At 35.6% G+C, this 15172-nt stretch overlaps 1 protein-coding gene across 5 annotated transcripts in view; it reads right to left on the reverse strand.

Annotated features, from left to right (window-relative positions):
• ZNF644 (zinc finger protein 644) overlaps window positions 1–15172 on the reverse strand; it is a 52040-nt gene that overhangs the window by 10287 nt on the left and 26581 nt on the right. For 3 of the 5 annotated variants that reach the window (XM_062581905.1, XM_062581906.1, XM_062581907.1), the window contains exons 3-6: window positions 7017–7124; window positions 3704–5747; window positions 2707–3262; window positions 1928–2533 (exon numbers count right to left, since the gene is read on the reverse strand). In XM_062581905.1, the coding sequence (XP_062437889.1) occupies window positions 1928–2533; window positions 2707–3262; window positions 3704–5716 (3175 nt within the window). In that variant the 5' untranslated portion in view covers window positions 5717–5747; window positions 7017–7124. Of the gene's footprint in view, window positions 1–1927; window positions 2534–2706; window positions 5748–7016; window positions 7125–15172 lie in introns of all 5 variants that reach the window. The other 2 variants (XM_062581904.1, XM_062581903.1) reach the window with 2 other exon arrangements.

Here is a 15172-nt window from a genome sequence, read left to right on the forward strand (position 1 = left end):
AATAGTGAAACAATACTAAAGTCCTCATTTACCTGGCAAAGAAACCGTTACAATTTCCCCCTCAACTCAACTTTACCATAATACTCTCTTTCACCTTACCAAAGATACAGTGTTTTGGTCAACTAATATTTCAAGATCACCACTATTTATAAAAAGCATTAATTAAAAAACAAACAAAAAACTCCTAGAACTACTCAGCTGGAAAGACTATTCCCAGGAAAGAAAGAATTCTGCTCTCCAGCAGCCCACAGAAGACATGCTGTTTTTTCAGGCAAGTTATAGAAGAACACTTGGCTGGTAAAAAAGAAAACAAAACAAATAAACAAAAAAAAACCCCAAATCTTTAAAAAACTAAAAACAGTATTATTTACCTTTTTTAAGTAAAATTAAACTATTGCAACTTGATGTTAAAGATTTTCTTATTAACTCAACTGGCACAGTGCGTTAGTTGTCAAATTCCGTTACCTCAGCCACAAGTAATTATAGGGCCCCATTCATTAATGTTAGTATTATGCAAGCATGATTATTTTCACCTGGTTGTTCAACACAACCAAAGAGGTGCTACCTAATATTCATCAGTAAACGTTAAACAGAAAGTAATACAGTATCAGGTTTGGCAAGCTATTCCTTCAGCATCGTTTTTCAAATAATCAATCCTGTCAGAAATACTCTTCCTTTATTAAGCAATCTCCTGTCTTAAACGACAACCACAGACATCAAGACGACATTCAGTGTAATTCTGTTCCACCTCTACTATCTCCTTTTAGAAAGCCACCTTTGTTAAGAAATGGATTGCCACACTTTCTGCAGTCCCCTAAAAGAACTTCTGAGCACAGCAGATTTTTTTGTTGTTGTTTGCTTTTACTTGTTTAAAGGAAGACAAGAGTATAGGTGAAAAAGTACTAGGCACTGCCAATTTTCTAACCTGCACTGAGTAGTAACAAGAAAAACCAACAGAACCAAAAAGTCATGGGTATAAAAATAAGATCCTGCTCATCAGTCTAAAGAATTATTATAAGGTACTGTCCAAGCAAGAAACGTGTAAATGCAAGCTCTAGATATACACTAAAAAGGATGCTCCAAGAATTGCCCAAGACTAGAGAGAAGTAGGTTAAAAATGTCATTCTAAAAACTGTTCTATTAAAATAGAGCACCTAGGAGGCTAATTATGGAATTGTTTTGTTAGCACAATTCTCAGAGGAGGAAAAATATCTGTCTGTATCATCAGTCAGGGGTTGAGTATTAGAATGCTGCTGGCAAGAACTGTATTAAAACAAAGCTTGAACTAGCACAGATCTTCATTCAGGATGGACAGGCCCTAAAAAGTAAGCATCAGTTTCCTACAGCAGCCACAATTTTACAACAAACACGAATTTATGTTGAAGTAGTAAGTTTGTCTAAAATGTCAAAATTAGTCACAGATATTCATCGTTTTAGAATATTATGCTTTTATAAGGGTATCAGCAGTTCTGTCAATTTGAGCAAATGCTGCTTTGCACAAGCCTCAAAGATTTAAATGAAGCAGTTCCAAAACCAATAGTCTTAAAGCCCAGAAACAGGGTCACAAGCCCAAATATCTGAGAACTGTTAGTCTACCAAATGCACATGAACACTACAGCTTATTGTTATTGTAGAATGTGTTTTCTTCCTTACTGAGGCTCATTTGGTATCCACTTTTAATTTGCATGCCCAACCATATGCAGAAATAGGAACTACATTCCATGCAAAAGAAATCGGTGCTTCTGAAGTCAGTTAAGAAAAAAAATCATAAGAAAAGTCTGCTACCTCTTGCAGTCAATGTCCTCTGAAAATAAAACACGAATTAAATAAACAGAACTCCAAATAAAATACTCTACACTTGTACATTTTCTAAAAATGAAAGGATTCTTTTGAAATGTAGTTAGAACAGCTAGAAACATCATCTTACCTGACTGCATAGTCAAGTCCATTTTTTGCGGCTGATACATCAATGGACTGTCTTCATTTAATGGAAGAACACATTTCTGAACAAACCTCTTTCTTGCAGTTTGATTATGAATCTTTTGAGGAGAAATATCAGGATTCCTTTCTTCTCCTAACCTTTTATTTTTCAGGAGTTCTATCAGTGTAAGCGACTGATTTTTTTTTTCATCATGTAGTACTGCTTTTGTTTCATCACATTCATTTAGAAAACTCAGCCCTTCTTCCTCTGATGCAGACACAGATGTATCTTCAGTCTTTAGGCCATTATGGTATGCTTCAAGAGGTATAACATTCTGAGATAAAAAGTCATCATTCGATGTAAGTTTCTGAGCAACAAACGGTCTGGGAATAATGCGGCGACTGTTCAAAGCCTTTAGGATTTTTTCATACTTCTCTTCATTTTGCATCATCTCATTCAGAACACAGATTGGAGACTTGTGTGCGTCCCACTTGGTTTTGCCAAGCCTCTTCAGGTGTCCCCGCACATGATTAGACAATCCAATTTTTGTATCAAACCATCCTCCGCAGAGCTGACATGTATGCTCAGAGGAAGTTTCAGATTTCTCAATTGCTACAAAGAAAATAATCTTTTTCAAGTATTTTGACACTTTATTACACAGAGTTTAACATTAGAAAAGCAAACCACAAGGATGAGAAGCTTTACAAGATAAAGCAAGTCTTGCTTAATGCTCAGTAAATCCCTTTGTCCCCTTCACTGCATACCCATATTTAAGAAAAACTTACCTTTTCTAACGCGTTTAACAGGAGTTCCTGTTCCAGTTCTTTTAAAATGTTGCATTTTGTCACTTGTTGCTATCTGTTCTGGTGAAACAACATGACGGGCTTCGTAGCTTAATCCAGCTCTGTGAAGATGTCCTCGGACGTGATTGGATAAGCCAACACCTGTTTCAAATGTTGCTGGACAGTATGGACAGGACTTCTTTTCAAGCGACAAATCAGTCCAATGGAAAACTGAATTATGCTTTGGCAATGCTGATCCTACATTTTCTAAATTCTGAGGATCATGCAAATCATGCAGGAAGTTACTACCCTCAGCATCTTCATAATACTCAAAATAAAAGCCATCATTCTGCTCATAACTAAGTGAAGATTTATCACCAGCTTCATGATCTTCCATTTTACCTTTGAATATGGGGAATAGGTTTACATGCTCCTGATTAATATCACTGTAAGATTCATCCTCCACAGACTGTGTAGTGTAATCACATAGTTCAACATTATCCCATGAACTTTCATCCTCCGTTTCATAGCTGTCTTTTTTTTCAGCAGAGTTAAGTTTCTGTAAAACAACAACAGTCATTTTATGCAGAAAATCTGGATAGCAATCCAAATCATCTCCTGTAACAGAGCTTTCCCTCTTGGATTCTTTAACCACTCTTTTTACAGCTACATGCCTACGATCTTTACAGCCTTCTGCCCTTTTGCAATCAAGATTATTTGATTCCATGACAAAACAATTATTATGGGGACTACTTGATGAAGAAAATAAATGTAAAGAACTGACAGAGCTGGACTCTTCCTTTTTTAAATGTAAAGGATAAGAGTCACTAGATTTTTTAATCATCCTGTAGTTTGCATACTTGTTTCTATACAAATAATTACTGCTTGTTTTGACACTAGCTTTCTGCTTTGCTGCTTGATGAAAATACTTAGGTTTCTGCTCAATGCTATTTCTAATCAAAAAGGTCTTGTTTGTAGAATTTAGATTGCACACACTTACAGATGACTGTGAAACGCTTTTCCGAGCCTTCTGTATCCTGTAGGGTCTCTTGTGAAGTTTTGTGAAGTTACTGGACTGTGAAGTAGAGCCAAATGATCTTTTTACATCCTGTTTTAAAACGGAGTTCTTTGGAAAAGTAGAAGATTGTTTGATCAACTGTTTTGTTCTGCTACCAAAATCTAAAGATTCTTCAATTATGCTGCCTTTTCTTTTCTCTAATCTAAGATGGCTACCAAAGGGATCAATGCATGATGTTGGATGCAAATATTCCATGTGTTTTTTTAAAATGCTTCTAGCTGATGTAGTAAATGGACACATCTTACACATGTATGCTGATGACTTTTTTGAGGATCCTAAATACGGATCTTTCATGGATGCCTTTTTCTGCGTTTTCCTCTGGGATATGTCACTACCGATAATTGAACATTTGACTACTGCTCCATGAGCAATCCCTCGATGGCATTCCAGTTCATTTTCTGTCACAGCCATGAAATTGCACTCCTCACAGCAATAATATCTTTTATCTTTTTCATGGGTCTTTGCATGCTGCACAAATGTTTTGGGACAATTGGTACCAAATACACACTGTGGGCACTGTAACCGTGCACTCCTACCCTCATCCTGAAGTTCTTTCAATTCACGGATTTCTTCCATTAGTTTCTGTCTTCTTTCCTGGTGAATTATCATATGTTTAAGAAGTGAATTACGATCTCGAAATGTCCGTCCACATTCCCTACATGCATAGGGCCTGGGGACATTGAGATGTCGGAAATGACTATTCCCATCTAAATGGTACATCATATGCCTATGCAGATGTTTCTTCTCCCTAAAATTCACATTGCACTTTGTACATGGATAAAATGATGGTTCATCAGTACTGAAAGTAGATGGTGATTCAGAATCATTCTGTTCACATTTATTTTTTAAAGAACTGGAAAGAAAAGTGCTAGTGTGAACAGGAGAAGTATCTTCTGCACAGTTACTAGCAGGACTATAAATCAGCTGTTGGATAGCATCAACAGCTTCCAACTCTTCATCTGTGGATTCAGGCTTTACTTTACTCAACGAATATCTTTGTGGTTCTACTATTTGTAGCTCCTCATTCTGCTCTAAGAAGTCAACATTTAGTAATTTTGATTTACTGGGAATATAACTGGTATCACTAAAACAGTCTTCAGTATAGCGTGTTATTTTGCTAACATCCATTTTTCTTTTTCTCTTTTTTTCTAGACCTACTTTACAGTGAACAGGAGACTTCTCTATTGTTTCTTCATTTGTCATAAGAAACTGTATAAACTCTTTTTGAGGATCCCAGCTGGGATCACATCCTGATCTGAAACCACTTGTACCTGAGGAAATGCCTGTTAATGCATCAACACAATCTTCTTTTATTAGTAAATTTTTATCATCCTCACAAACTTCTACTTCGCCTACTAAAGTGCTATCTACACTATTTCCTACTGATTTCGGTGAATCACAACCAACTGAAGCAGAGGTAGGTAGATTTTTAATGGAATGAGTCAGGTTCTTAGCATGTGCTACATCAGGTAACAAAAATAAAACTTGGTGCTGACTTGATGTCTGTGTTGTACTCTTTGCAGGCAACTGAAGATCATGAACCACTGTCAAAGTTGAGCAGGAATCTGTATGATGACCTGCAGACTGTCCAGTGGTTAATGAAACGCTGCCTTTATTCATAATGGAAGTCTTGGTTGAGGTGGAGTGTGAAACTGGTCCATTAACAGCAGTTCCTCTAGGCAAGATAAAGTTTTCACTAGAAACAGTAGGAGCACCAGTGTGAATAAATAAAGAAGTCTGGCCTCCACTTAAGGCTTTTTCAGATCTGTCCCTTGATAGCTCCTCAGACAGAGTCAACGTATTGTTCTTCTGAAATGATGTGTCACACTCTTGTGGTTTAGGAATGCCACCTTCTTCCTCAGATACGAAATTATCATCACATAAGATTTCTTCTTTAGCACCAGTGACTTCAGGATTTATTTCCAAATCATCCATATTGCCGGTCTGTCCATTAAGTATATTTATACTTAAAAAGAAAAAAAGAAAAAAAAGAAAAAGAAAAAGAAAAGAAATGAATCAGGCACTCACAGAAATTAATAATAATGGCAGTTTTAATTTACAGTTTTCTCCAGGAGCACCCTTTTTCATACTGTAAGCTGAAAAGATATTTTTTAACCAGTTCAAAAATTGTATAAATTTATGGGCCACATTAATAACTGCAGAGCAAACTACTGACTGACTAGTGTCCTAGTTTAAGATGTCCAAACACCTATGTGCAAGCAAAATGAGGAAAATACTAATGATGAAAACTGTGCAAACATGTTGTGTGTACCTAAACATGAACACATTTTTATCTTCAATATTTTTCTGGACACAAAACAAGTTTTGAGTAAAGAATCTGCAGACATCTATAGGAGTAATTTCAATTAATTTTTTAACCATACTTGCCTTTAGAATCTGTGAAGCTAAAATAATCTTTAAACAAAGTGATATTTTCAGGCATGTAAAGTACTTGTATACCACCGATCTGATTCTACACAGAGGCTTACAAAACTGTTTTCTTTGTTATTAATACAGAAAACAAAACTAATCCAATTTCTACTATATATGATTACTGATGGAAACATTGCAAAGGATCATAAAGCTCATTGAAGAAAATAAACTTTTTACAATTCCCACTTTATAAAAATAACTATCCTTTAAAATCAGGTCCTGTTTATGCTATACGGCCATGTTAAATGCTAAGCAAGTAAAACAGTATTGCCTCAAAGGTGGAAAAATTAACCAACTGGAAAAATGTTAATTAGGATTTATGTTCCTTAGCAAATCACCATGTTGAATCCAGGGCATGACAACAGTAGAGTCTACTAGTATAGAGAGCTACTACATATTAATTCCCTCGGGGATACTCTGTGTGCCTAAGTATGTTTTTCTACAAGTGATTTTCATTTGCATGCAAAATAATCTACCTGACACTTAGTGAGCACAAGGGGCTTGCCTACACACCAGTGTGCAGTAAACCAGAGTGTGAATTTAAGGCTATTCAGTATTTAACATTTGTGCAGACCCAAAGAACACAATAGGAGTAAGCCATTAAAACATCTACCCAGGAGCTGGAAGCATCTATCATTATTTGAGGGTGGTGACGTGGGGGGCGCGCTAGGGAAATAACACAAACCACACCATCACATATTATATCCTTAAGGAGTACTCACTTTGGCTCCTGTTATCACATATTTAGCTTCAGTTATTAACTAACATTTTGAATAAAAGTTCTGTTAAAAGGAGTCATTACCTAGACTCCTTCAATTAAGATGCTTTAACTCACAACAAACATCCAGGGCTCCTCGCAATGGTCCTTCATTGAAACCAAGGAAGACCACATATGACATCTTTTTTTTTCCTAAGGAGAGGAAAAAAAGAAAAACCAGCCTGCTTAACGGGCACAACTTTCATCTTTATACGTCACAGACTAAATGTAATACGACATTCATTACTTTTAAGGTGAAATAAGCTATATCTTAAGGTAAAATATAATGAAAAACTTCTCAATGCAAGAAGTTAAAAAATATTGCCTCCGCTACACAATCACTGAACCACCCAATATAAAAACACTTCAGCAACACACATCAGTTCAGTAAGAAATGCTTAAAATCAAAGTACATCATAAAACATGATTATATTGCTTATTAATACGCCCTTTTGCAAGCATGCTATTGCTCAAAACAATCTCTTTTTTGTTGGCCCATTTCTTAAATTTGAGTTTTTTGCTGCTTTGACCTGGTTTTGTTTCTGCCATAATAAAAAACAGACTGCCAGTAAGATCATATTCAATGCTATCACCCTAATATGGTGATAATGCACCACCCAGCAGGAGTATTTACATCACACAGACAAGTTAGAAATGGGCAGCACAAACATGCACTAAAAATCAGTAATGCAAAAGTCAGTTAAAGAAAGTGACAGCTCCAAGCATGCACCACTGCACCTGTAAGAATTTTATCATTGAACAGTATAAATTTCATATAAACTAGGCAGCAGAGTTCAAAAACGCACACAAAAAGTTTAGAAGAAGTTTCGTTAGTTAGTTATGCCAGAAAATTTGTATTCTCCTCATATTACCATCATAGAGGTAGACAAATGTATGTTCAGTCAATCTGAGAGCCTATATTGGCTTTTCTCAACAGGAAACAACATTGCTAACGAAGTGGTAAATTCAGTGTTAATGAGTGGCTTCACTGTTACCACCTCGGAGGTAAAACCTTCCCTGTTCCAAGTTCCACCCATCTGTTCTGGTGTGAGGGGCTCAGAGGAAGAACAGACGCTTCCCATTGAAGGAGGCTTCACCAGCGCCCCCCGAACAGCAGGGCGGCAAACCGAGACGAGCAGGCCTGCTTGAGCCCGCAGCCCTCATTAGCGGAAAGGCTCCCCAAAACTTCTCACAACTTTACACAATGAGGACAAAACTGTGTTGCTCTGCAAACAAAACTATACACAAAGACTCTAAATATTACTGTTAAAGCTTAAGTTAAAAAATGGCAAGGGCACCACACAACCAGCTATAACCCAAGATGCCCTTCGAAGTAATCATAGATAATAGCTAAAACATGCACTATGCAATTTTTAATACTCCTCCTTACATTCTGAATTTATAGATATTGTGAACTATTCCACATGCATCCGATTAGAAGACCTCTTTGCTGCAGAGCTGTCCCTATATAATTCAGTCTTTGGATCACACCTGAAAGCTTACTATATCAGTAATATTACTGTAACATTTTAATCATTTTCTGCTAATTATCACATTTCTCAGCTATCAAGGTGGTGTCATTCCCTATTTTATATACAAGACAACAAAAATCAGCTTAACAGATTTAAGATAGTGCTATTAAGGTAAGTATATATCCTTTTAAATTACAGGAATTCAGAGTCTTGTGATAACAGAACCAAAATTCAATACTTCATTGACAGTTAAATTAGCTCCTCCAATTTGTGGGTACACACACAAAGATATGTGTAACTAGATAAATGCAAGAACACCTACACAATACCATCATTTGGAAAAATTGTTACTACTTAACCTGTACCATGCGGGAAGCACAATACTCAAACTGAAACACTACCTAACCCTGAGCTTTGAGTAGAAGGGAGAAAAACAAAACAAAACAAAAAATCTCCAACCACTGTCACAACTAAGATTCAACCAAGAATATACAATATTCTTAGCTTATTTCCACCACACATTTTTAAAAGCATCATTTTCTCCACCGCACGAAAAGTATGCATCGTACTAATTCTGTCAGAATATATAGTAATTAACCTATGTTTACTGTATTTCAGAAAAGCTAAATTAAAAGCTTAATCTCTCAATGTTTAACATTGCAAATAGTGCTTAACAGATCCCCTACCAAGGCAAGCACTATGCATTTGGACTAAATTTTTATTTAAGACAGAACAACTGCTGACTAAAACCTTCTATGACATAATGTTTGCAGGTGCTATTGCAATGTATTGAGGAGATTTGTATAAATACAAAATGATAATGCTTCAAAAAGCCTATACAAGCACATACAAACAAAAACCAAAGATTTAGCTGGATCACATTCCACTCCACCTCAATTTAATTACGGAATACTAGTAAATTTGCATGATTTCTTAAACAGTTTTTGATCTATTTATTTTTTCATAAAACATCAATTTTAGAAAAATCATAATGAGTTCTGTAGATAAGGCTGCCTGTAGCCAGATACTGTAAGCATTAAAAAAAAAAAAAAAAAAAAAAGTGTAAGGTCAGATCTGTCTTCAAGCTGACAGATCATCATTTAAATGCCTTAAGCTAATCTTATTGTCTCAAAAATCTCTAATATCAGTATTTTTGCAAACTATCAGCACTTGCTATAACACCCATACTACACTACATCTTGAGGTTACTACAGAAGAAATGAGGTGATAATTGCATATTAACATAATTATTCGGTAATCCCTCTGAGCAAGCTTACTAGGTCACTAAGTAACTCAGATTAGATACAACCTTCCTGTCATCAGATCCACGCTGTCCACTTTCTGTTCATTAATAATTCTTTTTGATAGGAAATGCACTTAATTCCATTCTTCTATGTACATTATTAACTGTATTTACTACAAGTAGGTTTACAACAATTTCAAGCTCTCATTTCAAAATGACCACCTTTGCTACGTAATAGGGTCACACACAAAATTAAGTGCAATGCTATCACACAATGTTACTTCATTAAAACCACACTCCAGAGCTAAATGTAGTTTGCTGTTGCCTCCTGCAAGTTTCAGTTAGAAATTTGTCGCCCCCCCCCCTCCCTTTTTTTTCGGGGGGGGGGGGGGAAGAACAGGACCTTATTCTACTAGGAGGTTAAGATATGAAAGCACAGTGAAACGGAAGAATTAAGATGGAGCAATTTGGATGAGTTTGCAAAAAAAGTACAAAGTGCTCTTCTGTGGTTAAATACTAAGTTTCTTACTAAATTTATAAATATAACCCAATGAACTAAAAACATACATAGTGACAATTAAGTAGCGCAAAAACTTAGAAATCATTTTCTAAATAGATTGATTTATAGCCTAGAAACTGAAGACACAATTTCAACAGTGCTGTAACAAAGACAAAAGAAATAAAAGATCAAAAAAACCGAAGTAATCCTGTGCTAAGTAACTCCTCGTTAAGTCAAGTTCTTTAAGCAGGCATAGGAATAATAAGGACATATAAGACTATTCAAATATTCAAGGGATATGAAAGGTATTTCAGGTTCCCCCAACTTTCATTTAGATTTGTTATTTCTTCAAGACTTTGTCACGTAAATATAGAAAACTAATAAAAAAATCCATCATTTTATCCACAAGCATTCCTGTAATAAAGCTGAGATACATGAGATGATGGAGTTACAGATTTTTAAGCAAAAACAGTAGACCAAAGATAGCTTAAATCTGTCACTAAACAAAACTAAAGCAGAGGCGACTTCCATTCCTGCCACAATATACAGCCTATTCCTTTATTAACTTAACTACGACAAACTTGGTGAAAATTTAAGAACCTTTGGAAAAATTAATGACTATATGGAGAAAGATGAACTAGTACAAGTTTTATAGGCATCAGCTGAGGAAGAGAGGAGGAGAGAGACAGACTGTCTCCTAAAGTACCAAGTAGACTAGCATACACCAGCCGTATTTTCAGAAAGATCGTGTTAGGATATTTGGATGACGTTCATGTCTCTTCCACACAGTAATGCATAGCATAAACTTCATACCTACTAGGTTTTGGGTGTTATCTAGCAATATAAAAATAAACGATGATGCTTTTTGATCACCATAAAAATGTGTTACAGGATTTGTTCTTCACTTCTTCCTAAAAGCTATCTTGATCCACTCTCCAGCTGGAAACAGAACTGCAAAGCTTTACAACCAAACGACAAGTCATTGACTCACTCTGCCCTCCAGTTTTCTGTTTCCAAGTTAAGCACTTTAAAATACATTCCCTTCTACATAACATACATGCAAACTATCTGTAGTACTTATGTTTAAAACCCACAAACTTCTGTAGTGAACAGAGCTTGTTTAATATGTATACCACAGTACTAAGAATACTGCCCTCCCACACTTAATAACCACATGCTTGTATGTAACGTAATACAGCTATAGGCTGAGGAATTCATTTGAAAAGAAAATATACCTGAAATTCTGGTATATAGATGCTAACATGAAAACCCCAACACTTGAGAACTCTTAGTCAATTATACTCCCACATCAGAATTGCTTTTTAAAGCAGTGAGAAAAAACACTGACACAACATAAAGAAGTTGCATTATTGGGAAACACAAAGTTACCGCTGCCCATAATAACCACAGAACAATCAGTCACCTTCTGTGCAAATGATATTTTTCCCCCAGCATGAATTCTTACTAAATCTTTAAAGAGTGTAACAAGAAACTAATTAAATCAAAATAGGAAAGATTTTTCCCAGCTGTCAGATTTCTGTGGGAGAAGTTCACCAAGGCCAAGTACCACAGTAATCACACCGCCTTTTCTCCAGGAGCTTGCAGAAGATCAACACAATCGGAAAAGAACTGTCAGTGCTCAGAACTGGGAAACTCTCCGGTTCAGCTTCTACCAGCCGGACAGCGTTATCACAAAAGGAAGGTGCCCTGCACAGACCACGGCTACAGCTCAAACTGCTATCTGTGCAAACCTCCCTGATCAGAGACAGAATATCAGTTCGAATTCCTGCTAAAACATTGCTAGCCTTGATAGTGTAAATACCATGTGTGTCTCCTATTGTCTGTCAGAGCATATAGGTCACTTAATGCTCATCTCAAACACACTTCTCTGGATCAGTGCTTTAAGAATAGAGTAATAGAGTCAATTTAGAGTAAATATGACTAAAAAGAACCAAGCCAGCTAACTATTCCTTATCTGATCATATGATGCTTCAGATTTCCAAGCTATTTCTAACCAACTCTACAACACACATCCAACCACAGTGCAAAGTCTGACAGAAATTTCAAACAAAAACTTTTAAGATATCATCTGAAAAACTGAAATGCAAGATTTTCCATATATATACATATACATACATACATATACATATATATATATATATATATATATATATATATGTATAAAAACATTTGTAAGGTAGAATAGAGGAAAAAATAAAACTATTGTTCTACAAGAAATTTGACAGTTCCTAGGATTCCGAATTCTCTAAACAACAAAAAGATATTAAGTCAGTAAATGTTTTAAAAATTACAGTGCAAGCCAAGTTGCAAGAAGGTTCTCCATGATGAAATTTAATATCTCAAGTTTAGGTCTTTCAGAAGTAGGATGGTTTTCTACTAATCCATCAACATACAAAAGTCATTGACCTTTTCATTAAGATTATACTTGGAAAGTTTATTTACCTGAAACTTTGTTTTAATGAAACGGCTTCTTCAAGGTCATGTATCAGTTAGTAACAGAAAAATATAGCTTTTAAAGTCAAAATTTTAGTAACTTGATTTCTTGTCTGGAATGTTTAAGAGCAGTATTTTAACACCTCACATCTTAAAGAAGAGACTGCAAAACTGAAGCATGAATGTCTTACAATTGAAAGAAAAAAAAAAATCACAGAATACCATTACTACCACCAACCATTCTTGATCTTATTTTCCAGTATTGATTTGCTTGGGGAAACAAATCAATTTGTCACTTACAAGAGGGTACACCATGTTAAAATTCAATACTGAAGTCAATAAAATAAATGACAAGACAATTTAAGTGCCAAAAGAATTAAATATATGACTTTACCTAGTTCTAAGTGTTAATGCAGCATTTTAAGATGGTTACAGTGCTCAAGATTATTTTTAAGTGAATTAAATATTTCTAAAAGATGCCTAGGCAATACAAAAACCAGATTTTGAATCTAGCAACCTCAGAACAATTACAGCTTGAGTGGAAACTGCATGCCAACTCCCATACTCTGGTGGGCCTGAGATGGTCAGCTTCTCTCCCTTTCCCATCACTGTATTACAAATTTACTCTCACCTCTGCTCTACTGTTAAATGAATATATTTAAGGCTAAAAACAAAAATACACTTGCATTCCAAGTATTATTGCCTCCTTACGGTGACCTCTTTCTCAAATTGTGAATTTCTTCATTGACTGCCTACTTCTTACATTCATAGACTTTACATGCAGGAAGATATTGAGGACTGGACTAAAATATAAAGGAGTTATCCTGGATTACAATGGAAGCAAGTAACTTATAACTGAATGGAAACATACTTTCTACAATGTTAAATATACTTTCTCTTGTCTTGTAAGTATTCTAAGTATTGTATTCCTTAACTCATTGGATAGCAACTACTTGGAAATAAACATGCATCTCTTTCCATTTTATTTTTCTGCCTCCCAACAACTTAAAACTGAAGTTGATAAATCTTGCTATACCTTTGTTGCTAGATTTTTTTAGGATCAGACATCTTCCTCAATTACTTAGTGATTACAAAATTTCGAACATTTGCTTAAGTACAAAGAGGTCTTTAAGTCTCATTAATAAGGAATATTTGCCAGAAGGTTAAAGACTCTCTCTTGACTTAATGCTCTGATACTAATACATAATATTTCTCCAGAAATTCAAACTCTTACATTCACTGATAAATTCTTTTCCTTCTGATCTTACATGCTTGCTTATTTTTCCTCTAAAAAATAAACTTTTGATAGAGCACTCTTCATTTTTTGCATTATCATTACCTGCCTTTTTTAGTCAAATGTATTCTGATGCCTAATGTAAGATACCACCAATTGTTTAACCTAGACACAATATGATGAATATTTTATTTTATTAACCGATAGTAATGCTCCTGATGCTCAGATTTTATTCACTTCACTTTTTTCAATTTCAAAACATCAGCAGTATAGGCACAAGAGGATTTTATCAAAAAAAGTTTCCAACTACCATTTCTGATTCATAATTTTGACAGTTTAAGAAACTTTTAATGAAAGTCTAGGCATATAGCAAAATGGCATTTTCTCAAATTTGAGTTAAATATAACATATTCGACAGCAATCCTGTGATTTGCTGCTCTTTCCTTCTAACCTCTCTTTCAGTGTTCCTGCTTTCCAAGGTTCTCTCACAAAACATTACTGTTATTACTCCCAAATATATATATGTGCTTCAAGCTTCACCTCAGATTCTACTAATGTTTCTAAGATTCAGGACTTTCCACAATCAATACATTTACCTATTAGCAGCATGAGCCCATCTCCTAGGTTAGGGTAATTTGCCCAGATGCTTTCTTGGTATTTCACACCTTAAAGAGGTCTAAGGATGCTAGACACTTAGTGTCAGCTTTTGAAGCAATATAAGAAAATACTTCCTCCTCACAGAACTCATCCTCCCCCCATCACTAATGCTCTATTATAACTCTAATCACAGCAAGTGAGAAATTTCACCATCAGAGCATGGAGCATGCTTAGGAAAGTACCAGCACCCTTGCAGGCTCCAGTCCCACCGCTGCAAGGTTTTTGTTTTGTTTTGATTTTTTTTTGGGGGGGGGGAGGGGGAAGGAGTGGTGAGGGGAAGGAGGAAGATAGGAATGCTAAAACGAAAGTCCTGATGTCTTTGCAGAATATTTTGGCTGGCAGAAGAGGGAACAGTAGTTTCAATATGGAGCCATACCCTGTCAGATTATTGTGCTATACACTGGAGTTACACTTTTCTTTGCAGCAAAGCCGATTTAAATGACTCCTGCCTTCCTCTGCTCCTTCACACTCCTTCCTTCAGTTTATCATTATCTTGTTTAAAAGTCTGGGACCCAGACACTGCTCCATGAGCACAACTGAGAGGCAATAAACTAAGAGTAGGGCACAAACATTTAGTAGCTTTGTTGACAGAAAAATTGAATGTGAAATCTTTTCCTAAAAACGTTACTTTAATATATATAT

The sequence above is a fragment of the Rhea pennata genome, chromosome 8 (assembly GCF_028389875.1).
Source record: "Rhea pennata isolate bPtePen1 chromosome 8, bPtePen1.pri, whole genome shotgun sequence".
Taxonomy (NCBI): Eukaryota; Metazoa; Chordata; class Aves; order Rheiformes; family Rheidae; genus Rhea; species Rhea pennata.